Source organism: Apodemus sylvaticus, chromosome 6 (genome assembly GCF_947179515.1).
Source record: "Apodemus sylvaticus chromosome 6, mApoSyl1.1, whole genome shotgun sequence".
Lineage (NCBI taxonomy): Eukaryota > Metazoa > Chordata > Mammalia > Rodentia > Muridae > Apodemus > Apodemus sylvaticus.
In genome coordinates, this window is record NC_067477.1 from 90476513 (window position 1) to 90490744 (window position 14232).

Genomic DNA, 14232 nt, shown 5'->3' on the forward strand with positions numbered 1-14232 from the left:
GATGCATTTATTTGTGGTAGAGCTTTTAATGCTAGATGTTACTTTTTTTTCTTTTCTCCCTAGAATTCTTCCAGGAGAGTACACTTCTTCAAAATGATTTGTTGAAACCTTAAGGATACAAAGTAATAAGGATAGCCTCCGCCTCATTCTGGTGGGGGTTGTTTCTTTTTCCAGATGGCTGTCACTGTGTCAGAACATGGGGCGATGTCCCTGCTCAGCTCAGCCTGCCCACTCTTGCTGATCTCACATTGCCGTAACATCTGCTTCAGCTGGAGCAGCTGCTTTGTCCCTTCTCATTCAAAAGTGTCTGGCAGATGCTTGTAGGGAAGCAGTATATATGCATCTATCCGGGAATAAGTCGGTGGAGACTGGGGCTGTGCAGAGGATGGGGCTTTACAGGGATTGCTGGGTTTTTGTTGTTGTTGTTGTTGTTGTTGTTGTTGTTTTCTTCAGATAATCCCCTGCTCAGTTGCAGTTTGGCAGGACATGACATCTTCTTCCTTTGTTTTCTCACTATTGCAAGAGACAGGAAAACTATTTTAAACAGTAACCCTAAAATCTAACCATAAATATTGGTATAGCAAAACACTTACCGTAAGTATTGGTGTATCCAAGCACTAGAGGAGTTTGCTTCTTTTTAACAATTTCAAAGTTTCGTTGCTATTGCTTGCAATAACATCAATTAAAATCTGGAGAGAGAGCTCAACAGTTAAGAGCATTTGATACTCTTGTAAAGGACTCGGGTTTGGTTCTCAGCACTCACATGACAGTTTACAACCATCCATAACTCCAATTCTGGAGCATCTGACACAATCTTCTGGCCTCCACAGGCACCAGGCACACATGTGGTGCACAATAATGCATGTGCAGAAAATAAAAATTTTAAATTAAAAAGAATGATTAAAACCTTATAGCATTCATTGTGTATCTATTTTCAAAATACAATAGGAAAGCCGAAACAATGTATGTGATTCACATCCTCAGACGTTCACCAGAACCAGGTTTAAATTACACGTTGTGCTTACTTCCTAGAATCTTGCTTAATGCTATTTGTTTATTACTGAGAAAGTAAATAGACGACAACGAATCCAAATATAATTCTGCCACCTGCAGAACATTTAAAAAAATCACAGCTAGGCTTACTGCCTAATAATAACCCAGGCTAGAGAAAAATCTGTTGTCTTATAAATTTAATATTAATTTTAGCTCTAAGTATAGGTATAAACATGACAACACTTACTAGGAATCTAGCCAAAAAATTGTTTAAGATTTACACTCCTCCATTTTTGTTGGGACTGCAAGCTGGTAAAACCACTTTGGAAATCAATCTGATGGTTCCTCAGAAAATTGGAAATAGTTCTACCTGAAGACCTCAGCTATACCAACTCCTGGGCATATACCCAAAAGATGCTCCAATATATAACAAGGACACATGCTCCACTAAGTTCATAGTAGCCTTATTTATAATAGCCAGAAGCTGGAAACAACTCAGATGTCCCTCAACAGAATGGATACAGAAAATGTGGTTCATTCACACAATGGAGTACTACTCGGCTATTATAAACGATGACTTCATAAAATTCATAGGCAAATGGATGGAACTTGAGAATAAAATCCTGAGTGAGGCAACCCAGACACAAAAGAACACACATGGCATGTACTCCTTGATAAGTGATTATTAGCCCCAAAGCTCAGAATACCCAAGATATAACCCACAACCCATAAGAAGAAGGAAGACCAAAGAACAGATGCTTCAATCCAGCATACAGAGGTAGAGAAAGGGAAGAACCTGGGAGAGAGAGAGGAGGGGGAGGGGAAAAGAGGGCAGGATCAGGCATTGGAAAGGGCAGGAGAAGTACAGAGGATTAGGAGATTGACTAGAAATATGTAGCAGTGGGGGCTGGGAAACTGAGGGTAGCCACTAGAAAGTCCCAGACACCAGGGAATTGAGAGGCTCCCAGGACCCAAAGGTGAAGAGTTTAGTTGAAATACCAACAAAGGAGAGCTAGAATCTGTAGAGACTATATCCAGTATGGATAGGCATGGACCACTCACCCATCTCAATTTTTTTTTTAATTTTTTATCGGTTATTTTCTTTATTTACCTTTCAAATGTTATCCCCTTCCTGGTTTCCCCTTTAGAACCCCCATCCCACCCCCCTCACTCCTTCTATGAGGCTGCTCCCCCACCTACCCCCCAACTCCTGCCTCACCACCCTAGCATTCCCCTTCTCTGGGGCATTGAGCCTTCACAGGACCAAGGGCCTCTCCTCCCATTGATGTCCAACAAATTTGATGCTACATATGCAGCTGGAGCCATGGGTCCCTCCATGTGTATTCTTAGGTTGGTGGTTTAAGTCTCTGGGAGCTCCAGGGGGTCTGGCTGGTTGATGTTCTTCCTCCTATGGGGTTGCAATCCCCTTCAGCTGCTCCAGTCCTTCCCCTAAATCCCCCATTGGGGTCCCTGGGCTTAGTCCCATGGCGGACTTCAAGCATCTGACACTGGTAAGACACTGGCAGAGCCTCTCAGAAGACAGCTATATTAGGTTCCTGTCAGCAAGCACTTCTTGGCATCAGCCATAGTGTCTGGGTTCAGTCACTGCATATGGGATGGATCCCCAGCTGGGGCAGTCTCTGGATGACCTTTCCTTCAGTCTCTCCACTCTTTGTCCCTGTATTTCTTTTAGACAGGAGCAATTCTGAGTTAATATTCTAACCTCTGGATATGGTCTCTACAGTTTCTTCTCTCCCCTGGTGTGGGAAGAGACAGGGGAGATGTACAGAGGGTCAGGAAATTGAATAGAAGTGTGTTGCAATGGAGAATGGGGAATTGGGGGTAGCCACCAGAAAATCCCAGATGCCAGGAAAGTAAGAGTCTTCCAAGCCCCAATGGGGATGACATCTCAAGATTTTTAACCCAGAAATGTTCCTGTCCAAGAGAAAGACAGGGACAAAGAATGGAGCAGAGACTGAAGGAAAGGCCACCCAGAGACTGCCCCAGCTGGGGATCCATCCCATATGCAGCCACTGAACCCAGACACTATGACTGATGCCAAGTGCTTGCTGACAGGTGCCTGGTATGGCTGTTCCCTGAGAGGTTCCACATGCATCTGACCAATGTAGATGCAGATACTCACAGCCAACCGTCCGACTGAGCCTGGAGACCCCAATGGAAGAGCTAGGGGAAGGACTGAAGGAGCTGAAGGGGATTGCAACCCCATAGGAAGAACAATGTCAACTAACTAGACCCCCCCCCCAGAGCTTCCAGGGACTAAACCACCAACCAAAGAGTGCACATGGAGGGACCCATGGCTCCAGATACTCTGTAGCAGAGGATGGCTTTATTTGACACCAGGGGAAGGGAGGCCCTTGGTCCTGTGGAGGCTCGATGCCCCGGCATAGGAGGATGCTAGAGGAGTGAGGTGGGAGTGGGTGAGTGGGTGAGTGGGTGGAGGAGCACCCTCATAGGGGTTAAGGAGGGAAGATAGAGGGAATAGGATGGAGAGTTTGTGGAGGGGTAATCTGGAAGGGAGATATCATTTGAAATGTAAACGGATAAAATGATTGATAAAAAAAGATTTACATTTACATACAGAGTTTTTGCAATTTGGAAGCATTCCTTTAAACCATAGACATTTATGTTTGTGCACTTCAGGAAGCTATGGTTGTTTCTGATTTTCTCTTTGAAATACAGTTTCACAGATCACAGGCTGGCCTTGAACTCACTGTGTACTAGCAGGGGATGACCCTGAGCTTCTGACCTTTCTGCGTCTGTCTTCTGAGTGTGATGGCACCCCAAGCTCCATCCCATGCTTCATTCGTGCTAGGCAAGAATTCTATCTTGTACACTAAACCCCCTGCCCCTATTTATTTTTATTATGATTTAAATTATTATTATTATATATTATATTTGTACACGTGTGTGTATGTGTGTGTGTGTGTGTGTGTGTGTGTGTGTATGTGTGTAGGCCAGACAATAACTTGGGGGAAATGGGAAATGGTTCTCTCCTTTCACCATGCGGATTCCAAAACTTGACCTCAGGTTACCAAGCTTGCCAGCAGGCCACTTTACCCACGGAACCATATTAGCAGCCTTCCTATTTTGGTTTGGTTTTGGGTTTCTGAGACAGAGTCTCACTATGCAGACTGGTCTGGAATTTACAGTATAGAGCAGGCTGGCCTTGAACTCACAGGTATCCCCCTGCTTCAGCTTCCTGAGTACTGTGATTAAAGATGTGTGTCATCATCCCTGACCTACTTATGGTTTTGTTTTATCTTGCTATTTTGCCTTTTCTGCGCATTCGTTTTTATTCCTTTTCTTTTTGTTCCCATTTCTTAATTGTACCTAAATCATAGCTGCCTTTAGTGTTAACATCAGTTTCCCAAGGCAAGCCTTGGCAACATAAAGAAACACAGTCCTGCTGTTTATGACTAGCTAATCATCTATCAATCCCACACACGCGTCATATAGTCCCAGCATACTTAAAAAACAAAAGAGAAAATCCATAGATAGTAAAAATGGCTGTTGGACCCTCCAAAGGTTGTTATCATCTTGTGGATGGTGCAGTAGAGGCTCTCTCCTCCTCTTTCCTGTCTTCCTCAATGGTGTAGAAGAAGCCTGCATCTCTCTGATCAGCATCAGCTCCGCATTGCTCCTGGAAGACTCCCTGAGGTCACTTCCGAGCACACTCCTGCCACAGCAGCCTTTGGTGAAGTTGGAGTTTACAAACTGGCTCAGCAAAACGCTAAGATTCTGCTTAACCTGAAGACAAGCTGGCCTAACTGTGGGAAATAACGTGTCTCTGAGAAAACTGTTGTCTAACAAAGACAGTTAGTTGGGTTGAAGTTGATAAAATGTTGAATGAATGAAACCCAACAAGTGAAAACTTGGTAGGACCATTTATTATTTCAAGTTGCAATGCCACTAAAACATTGACCACATTTTTTCCATCCTCTTGTTCCTGCGAAAACAAAGAACAGAAAACTCAGCTGCGGGAAGCAGAGTAATTGCATCAGGAATAGAAATGCAGACGTCTGAAGGCAGTGAGAAAGTAAAGGCCAGCCATGTCTGACCTCTGCTGTGCTAAGCAAGGGGAGCGAACGTAGGACACAACCAGGAAATTGTAGACACACTTACGAATACATGTTGGCCATTGAGGTTCCTGGATCCACTTGGGGAATCCACTATGTTTATAAAAGAAACACACTGTGAGCTGGGAGTGGTGGATGACACCTACAATCCCAGCACTCTGAAAGCTGAGGCAGGAGGATTACTGAAAGTTCAAGACTTGCCTGAGCCACCCAGTGAGACTCTATCTGTCTCAACCCCACCCCCACCCACTACAAAAAAAAATGTTTTATAAAATGATGGTTAAGCTATGATTGTTTCTAATAGTCTACATTCATATCCTTTCATTTAAGGGATTTTTTAGTTGTATTTATGTGTAAATTCCTGTGCACCTGTGTTTATTTATCCATGTGTAAGCATGTGTGTGTGTGTGCCCGTGGAGGCCAAAGGTCAGCTTTGAATATTGTTCCTCACGATGTTCACCTTGTTTTAGAGACATGATCTCTTACTGGGACTTTGGGCAAGTCCCAGAGTTCTTTCTGCCGCTGCCTCCCTAGACAGGTATTACAAGTAGACACGGTCATGTCATATTTTTTACATGAGTTCTAGGGAGCAAACTCTGTTTGCATGTGAACAGCTTTACTACAAAGCAACTCCCCGGCCCTTCCTATTCCCAGGTCTTGTGACAATGGCAATCTTTTTTCTTTGCCTGAAATACTTTAGAGGCTAGACAGTGCTTTAGCGATTTGCCTGTGGTAATGTTCATGTAGCTGGTGAGATAAGAAATCTTTTGTGTATGTGTGTCTGGGTGTGTGTTTGAGTATGTGCAAGCAGAGGCCAGAGGTTGATGTTGGGTGTCTTCCCCAGTTGCTTTCCACTGTACCTTTTTGAGACAAAGTCTTAGTAAACCTGGAGCTCATTGGTTTAGCTTGGCTGGTTGACCCATAAGCTCTAGGGATCCACCTGCTTTCCCCAGGCTGGCGTAATGGACATGTGTCATGTCACTGGGTCCAGCTTTTCCGTGGGAGCTCAGGATTTGAACATGGGTCCTTATAGATGTGTCACAAGCCCTTTGCCAGATGAGCCATCTCTCTGGTCTGAAACAAGACTCTAAATATTTTTTCCCTTTTAACATTTCTTTGATTTTCGGAGTAATAGGTTGTGTGTGTGTGTGTGTGTGTGTGTGTGTGTGTGTGTGTAGTACTAGAGATCAGTCTCCTAGCCTTGCTCATGCACAGGAAGTGCTCCAGCAACAACCCCCAGTGCAGGCAATGACGCCTTGATTAATAAATCCTCGGACGGTAAGGCTTTTACACAAATTGAGCTTAATTAGCTGGAAGATTTCTACACCTATAAAATTTTATTCCATTTTTTTCCCTGGCATGGCAATTATTTATCACACTCTCAATGCTGTAACATCTCAATCGAAAATTGCCTGGCTGGGGGCTGGAGAGATGGCTCAGCTGTTAACAGGCCGCTCTCCCAGAGGACCTGGGTTCAGTGCCAGACCCATAGGTGGTGGCTCACAACAGGCTGTAACTTCAGTCCTACAGCGCCTTCTTCTGGCCTCTATGGGCACTGCATGCATGGATGAGGTTTCTTGTTTGGTTTCTGTTTTGTTTTAATGTTAGAAAAGAGTCTTTGTACATAGCCCTACCTGTGCTGGAACTCACTATGTAGACTGTGCTGTCCTAAAACTCACAAAGATCTACCTGCTTCTGCCTCCTGAGGGCCAGAACTAAAGGTGTACTCCAGCACACCCTACATTGATGAGGTTTCCTCTTGAGAAAAGAACGAAGCCACCTCCATAACTTCCTCTTTAACCCTACCATCACCCCGCTCCTTCCCAGAGAGAGCTTCTTCCGCCTTCATTTGCTAATTGTTGAAAGTTAAAGGGAATGAAATGTTTTACTCAAAAGGTAGTGGGGGCGGGGGAGGGGGAAGGGTGTATAGAGATGGCTGAGTGGGTGAAGTGCTTGCTGTGCAAGTGTGAGGACCTGCGTGTGAATCCCCAGAACACACACAAAGCTGGGCACTGTGGTCTGAACTCCACGCTTCTACAGCAAGCTACAAGGTGGAGATGGAGAATCCTGCATGCCTACAGGCTGCGTAGCCTGCGGTACGCAATGCAGCAGCGAACAACAAAGAGACAAGGCAGGAGGCAAAGTCTGATATCTAAGGTTGCTGTGGGCCCCACATGTGTGCCATGGCACATGTGTGCGAGCACACACACACACACACTAAAGGAAGGCTAGTGTTACTCTATATGCAATGGTATTAATACTTCAAAATCATACCATGCTACTAAAATTTTTAAAAACTTACACTTCATCCCTGAATTTATCCAGAGTAATTGCATGTCCATCATCATTAAAAACTTCGTCTGCAGCACACAGACCCAAGTTTTTTAGGGCTGCAAAAGTGAGAAAGAGAAGAGACAAAAATTTACAAACTAGGATTATTTTCAGCTAGAGAAAGTGACAGAGCCACCTCAGTCAGTGTGTGGGTCGCGCTGACCTTCTTTATACTGCACAAAGGATATGCAGCCTCTGCCGGCGGTGTCCATCATCTCAAACATGGACACGATGTTAGAGTTGTCCATGAAGTAGGGAAATGCCACTCCTGTTGCCTTGGCAACTCTCAGACGTTCCAAAAGAGAGATTAAATACTCTCTCGGTTTTTCTGCAAATAAACGGTTGAGACTTACTCATATATGAAATTAAACTGCACAAGTATAAACTGTCACTTACGAGGTCATCACCCTGGTCTACAGAGTGAGTTCCAGGACAGTCAGGGCTACACAGAGAACTCTGCCTTGTAAAACCAAATGCATATATACATGTATAAGCACATGCATATGTACACATACACATATGCACATATATAAATGCACATACATATGCATATACATACATACATACACATGCACATACATATGCACATGCATACATGTGCACATAGATACATATGCACATACATATGTGCAAGCAAATGACATGGTGAAACAAGATTACTCAAATTCTAGCAGTTAAAGTTGGTGATGGGTCCAGTATACCAGTATAGACCAGTCACTTACCAAAGGTGCAGGCCTTACTTCCATGAACCTTATAGTGCAACAGAGAATGCTTAAGGAACTGAACATGGAAGTGCTCTACCTTGGATGACTGATCATCACAGTCCAGCCTGGACCTGGGTGTTTTTTGTTTGTTTGTTTGTTTGTTTGTTTGTTTGTTTTTTACAAGCTCCCCAGATGATCGAATTTGCAGAAAGGGGTGGACATTAGAAAGACAAAGGCGTTGGCCTGATGCAGGGAGGAAGCAAAACCCAGGAGACAGAAACAGTCCCAGACAAATGCAGTCTTCTGACGAGGCAGAATGTTTGTGTCTGACAAAGAAATGGTGCTCTGGACCAACAAGCTCATGCCTGGGACTGATTTAAAAACAGAAAATTGAGTCCGCGTTCTAAAACTAATGCAGCAATCGCAGCAGAAGTCAGACAAAAGACTTGATGGCTTAGATGGCCACTGACACCATCACTGCATTTTATTCTTTGAATATTAGGCCTCAGGCCCACTTTCTAAAAATCATTTTGAAGTTATTGGTGAGAATTATTTTTTTAAGGCTATTGGGGCAGAGCTGACTCAACATTTAATAACGCTTGTCCTTGCAAAAGATCCAAGTTCTGTTCCCAGCTCCTACCTCAAGTGGCTCACAACAGCCTGTATCTCCAGTTCCAGGGGCTCTGATGCCACACATGGCATATGCTGAAACACACACACACACACACATAAATAAAAGTAAAAACAAACCTAAAGAAAAGGATTATGGACCCATCAGCAACTTCGCCTGCTAAAATTTGACCAGTCTTATTTATTTCAGCATAGTGTTTAGTTGACCTTCTCTGTGTATGTATATGCATATGCATGTATGTATGTATGTATGTATGTATGTATGTATTTGGTTTTTTAACACAAGGTTTCCCCATTTAGCCCTGGCTGTCCTGTCACTCTCTCTATAGATCAGGCTGGCCTCAAGCTCAGAAAGCTGCCTGCCTCTGCCTTTCGAGTGCTGGGAATAAAGGTGTGTGCCACCACACCTTCCTGGCTTCTCTATGTATATTAAGGAAATCATCCTGGTCTTTACTTGAAGTGTGTGTCTCTATTTAGCTACTTTTCTGTTGCTATGCTAAAATACTCTGACAAAAGCAACTTAAGGGAGGAGGGTTTATTTTGCATCACAGTACGGAGTTAAAAACCCATCAAGGCAGGGAAAGTCCCAGAGCAAGAAATTGGAGAGGTGATTGCTTCTGCTCAGCCTGCTTTCTGCTTTTCCTGTCTCCGAGATCCTTATCCTGAGAATGCCGCCACCTGGTGGACAGGTTTTCCCCTCCCAATTAGCTTAAACCGGACAAGCCGAGGGGCCTATCTCCAGGCTGAGTCTAGACTTCATTACTTTGACAATGAAAAGAGAGAGAAAAAGAAAAAGAAAAAGGAAAAAGGAAATGTAATCTATGCATAATATGTATGTCTATTAAGCATTGATGGTTCTGAACATTCGATGTACTAAATTTGTGTTTTAAATTTGGTGGTCAGTAGTTAAGAGCACTTGTTCTTGCAGAGGATCTGATTCAGGTCCCAGCGCCCATATGGCACCTCAGATCATGAGTTCAGGGGATCTGACACTGCATTCTAACTTCTTCAGGGACCAGGCACACAGGCACACAGGCACGCCCGCGATACACAGCCATATATGTAGGCAAAACACCCATACACGTTTAAATAAATACATCTTTAAAAATACAGTAAAATGTTTCAAAATAGTTTTCTCATCCCCTAGGTGGTCATACTAGTTTTCGGGTTTTTTTTTTTTTTTTTCTGCGTTGGAATGGTATTTCTGTTTCCTTTCTACAGAAGTAAATGAACATTTTGGAATTTTGGAGACTTCTTATGAAGGCCGGCAGGCTCAAGTCACCCGGGAGGATGCAATCTCGTCTTCATCTCAAATTAACAATCTAACCATGCACCAACAAAAATTATGAATTAACCCAAACTTTGAAGGAGCCTAATGTATAAAAATGCTAGGGAAAAAAAAAACCTGGCAGCTCACGTTAGCCATTGTTCAGCTCCCTTAATAAATTAGAGACTCCTTGGAATTGAAAAGATCTACTGCTTGCCTGGCCAAGGCTGCTATAGCTGTAATTTATTTAATAACCCCTAGCCCCAGTGTTCTGTCCGGCTCTGTCCCCATTAAATCCGTACTATTATCTCCATTTTCCCGTGGAAGAGACTGACATTCAGTCTTGCCCCAAGCGCCCATAACTTAGGGCTGGACCTGGAGCTAGGGTAGGGAACTCGGCCAGCCTCCCTACCACCCCTGCGGCACCAAGAGGACATTTATCATGTTTGACTCAGAGTTGGGGATGTGCGTGGAGGGGGAAGGGCTCACAGAGCCTTTGAACTCCGGCAGGGCTCCCCTCGTGGGGGAGCAGGGAACGCAGTGAGTAGAGAGAACTGGATATAGGGAGTGAAGCGTCGGGCTGGGACCCTTTGCTTAGGGAGAGGTAGACAGAAAGCCAAGGGAGACGAGACCCTTACTTGGTCGGGCAAAGAGGAGGAAGCTAGTAAGTTGACCCAGCAACTCCATGATCCGATGTCTTTCTAAATACAGCTTGGCCTGAAACTCCCGGTCACCCACAGGGTCCATGTTTCCTAGCTGAGCCGTTGCTAGGCGACTAGGCAGCCTCCAAGGAGCCCAACTCCGCCCCTTTCGTGCTCAGTCACGTGAAACAACTCACCTTCTTCCCAGTCCCATTCCTCCTCCTCTTCCTCCTCCCTCCCAGGTACCAGGACAATCCCCTTCCAGGGGCTTTTTTGGGGGCAGAAGCAGGGGTGTGGCGGGCAGTCTGCGGGAGGGCACACCGGCTTGTGGTGTGGGTGCCAGCCCTTTCATCAACTGAGCTTGTTCTGTCTGGATTCCTGCTTCCTGTACTTGTTTGTCCCAGGATGAGGTTTTAAGTGATAGGAACCCAGGATTTATCAATAAGAAAAGAATGATAGCCGTTCTAAGAATCCTAAATAGCATTTTCTGAGTGGGCAGCCTGCAGGGATGCTCTAGCAGGAGGTCTCAGGTTATGGATACTGAACTTGGGTGTGTTCTGCTGAACTACACCAGGGTTACCTAAACGTTCTCCACTTTAACTCTTTCAACACTTTTCCTGTACACCCCTGTATAAAATACACACACACACACACACACACACACACACGTTCTTTGAAGTCAGGTGCAATGGTGCATGTCTGTGTGTGATACCAGCACTTGGGGATGGAAGGTTAAGGGTTCAGTGTCATCCTTGGCTACAAAGAGAGGTCAAGACCAGCCTGGCATACACAGCTCCGTCTCAGAAAACCAAGACAAACTCAATGAAAGCAAAACATCATTAACAATAAAGGCAAATTTGTGTACAGTGTGCATGTAGGTGCTTGCTTAATTTAAGGAATTAAACGGCAGCGGAATACTTGATACTGCAAAGCACAGTGTATCTTCAATGTTTTCCGAAGTTGGCTGACATTTTGATTTTATAATTGTCAAAGCCGAAAATGCTTCATCACAGACATACATAATACAAATTGGCTGCTGTATGTTTAAGGCCATTCCAGTAATTCTTGGAAATTCTCTTTTCCCCAAATCAAAAACATACTTTAGTGATTGTCAAGACTGGGGGTTAGATCTCCCCTTTGCCATAACAACAGCACCCCAAAAATCTAAATGAACAAAACCCAAGAGACCCCACTGAAAAGGACTGAGGGCGTTGATGAGTCTCTGAGCACTGGTCTGGTGAGGGAGGTTCTAGATTTAACCGCAGCAACCTCAAACAAAACACTAACTCATGCATTACAGCAGGATATGAAGGTGAACGCCTGTAATCCCAGGATAGGGCAGAGACAGCCCAGTAAAATAAGTAAATAAATGAATGAACAAATTCATCCTTTGAATACAATCTAATACACAGACTTCATGCATGCTGATGAATGACAGGAGGGAAATATTAAAAGTATTTGTTTTCCGCTATTAAGCCATTATATGTCTATACAAGAAGAAAAATGCACATACAGTAAAAACACTGCAATTCGTTACGTGCAATAGGCTCAAAGCTGGGCTTAGGCAGTAAGGGTCTTTAAGGCTACCTGGCGGCCCTCTCACCTGACTCCTTCTCTCCATCCCTGGAGCAGCGATGCTGCAGTTTCCTTAGGCCCAACCCGACCTGTAATCCCACAGTTCCTCTAGACCCTCTTGGCTTTTGCAACCCCATTCCCCACCCCTTTCCTCTGGAATACACACACACACACACACACACAGAGAGAGAGAGAGAGAGAGAGAGAGAGAGAGAGACAGACAGACAGACAGACAGACAGACAGACAGAACTCAGTTTTTATCCTCACCTTCTGGCTTCTATGAAAGCCCTGATATCAGTCTCTCTAGCTTAGCCAGGCTAAGTTCCAGACCCCTGGAGTTGCTTGGTCCTCTTTTAGTCCTCCCTGAGTGCTGGGAACGCCGGTGACTACAAGCCGTGTGGGTCTCCCCATTCTCATTGATCATCAGCTGACTCAATCCACTAGGTCAGTGGAAGCAGACATTGAACAGGGAGTCGAGAAGCCCCGTGACTACGTACAGTGAATGCCCACACCGGGACTGCTTGTCACCTTTACTTATGGTGAATGAAGGCTTAGGAGGTTTGGGGGGACTGAGGGTGGGGGCATCCAGAATGGTAAAATGTCATTGGCTGGGGGCTTAGGGTACCTGGCATACCTCATTAGCATGGGGAAGCATTTCGAGAATCTCAGGTGCTAACTGAACAGAGAAAAGAAATTTGTCCAGAGAAAAGAAATTGATAAACTATGAATAGAGGCTATGTGGCATTCCTCAGGTAGAGGTGAGTGTGGGGGCTTAGAATTCCTGGGATAAGGTCAGAGAAGGAGGAACCCTGTCAACGAGGGTTCCCCCATGACCTGCGAGCCCTAGAAGGTTACCCAGGCAATGGTAGATGTCTACCTTAACTAGCAGTTTTCCCACAAGGCTGTGGGTGACATTTCCCTCCTTCTTGACTCTCCCATGGGAACCATGTTTTTCCTTCATAACACGAGGGTTCCCCCTTGGGAGACTCCCGGCCTCTTCCCCTGGCATCTGACCAGAAGGGCCATACATTTATTCACTTTTGCAACAGGATTTGGCCTCAGTCGCCTTAGATTATCAAGCCAAAAGGCTGCCTAGTGGCACCCTGGATCCCCATATAATTTGGGAATTTTACAATACTGCCACTGGTCTGGAAGTGGAAAGAGATTCCCATTTCCCTACTTCTCTTTTCTCTACTCCAAGCCCTGAATGGGTTTGTGTGTGTGTGTGTGTGTGTGTGTGTGTGTGTGTATGTGTGTGTTGGGGGGCTGGTCTCTCTGCCCTGCCCCACCCCAACTCACCGCCACATGTTGTAAATGTCCTGCCTTTTAAGTTAATGTTACTGGATCTATACGCTTGCTGCAAAGTGAGAACGAGGCCTGACCCAGCAGGAGAGGGAAGGAGCAAAGCAGCAGGCCAGGTGCAGTTCGTGCACACCCACAGGCTGTCCCCGCTGGCTGAGGTGTCACTCAGCACCCCCCCCCCCAGCAGCATCCTCTGTCTATTGCCCCACCTTAACATTTTCCCATTTCTAAGCCTTCTCTGTTCTCCTTTCACTGGATTCAGTTTTGTGAGGACTCAGGCTTCTTCCAGCTAGGAGTGGTATTAGACTGTGGTTCTGTGCTGTCCCACTTTAATTAAAAGCTGGTTCTGGAGTTGGGGTGTGGCTCTCCCTCCTCTAGACCCAAGCATGTTTGCTGAAAGGTCTCCTTCAAAAGATGATATGGCTTGCCTCATATCAGGCAAGCACCCTGACTGTGTGACAGAGAAAGGAGAGGAGAACAGAATAAAGGGACCGACTATTCCTCTCTTCCCCCCCCCCTTTTTTTTTGTTTTTTTTCGAGACAGGGTTTCTCTGTGTAGCCCTCTTTGTCCTGGAACTCACTCTGTAGACCAAGCTGGCCTCGAACCCAGAAATCTGCCTGTCTCTGCATCCCAAGTGCTGGGATTTAAGGTGTGCCGCCACCACTGCCTGGCTAGGACAGACTATTCCTA

At 45.1% G+C, this 14232-nt stretch overlaps 1 protein-coding gene across 1 annotated transcript; it reads right to left on the reverse strand.

Moving 5' to 3' along the window:
* Window positions 1-4923: 4923 nt before the first annotated feature.
* Window positions 4924-10769, reverse strand: Efcab10 (EF-hand calcium binding domain 10). Its single transcript, XM_052184739.1, has 4 exons — window positions 10661-10769; window positions 7585-7749; window positions 7393-7480; window positions 4924-4960 (listed from the first exon to the last, which is right to left on the reverse strand). Exons 1-4 carry the CDS (start codon window positions 10767-10769, stop codon window positions 4924-4926), a joined length of 399 nt encoding a protein of 132 aa, XP_052040699.1.
* Between the last annotated feature and the right edge of the window lie 3463 nt (window positions 10770-14232).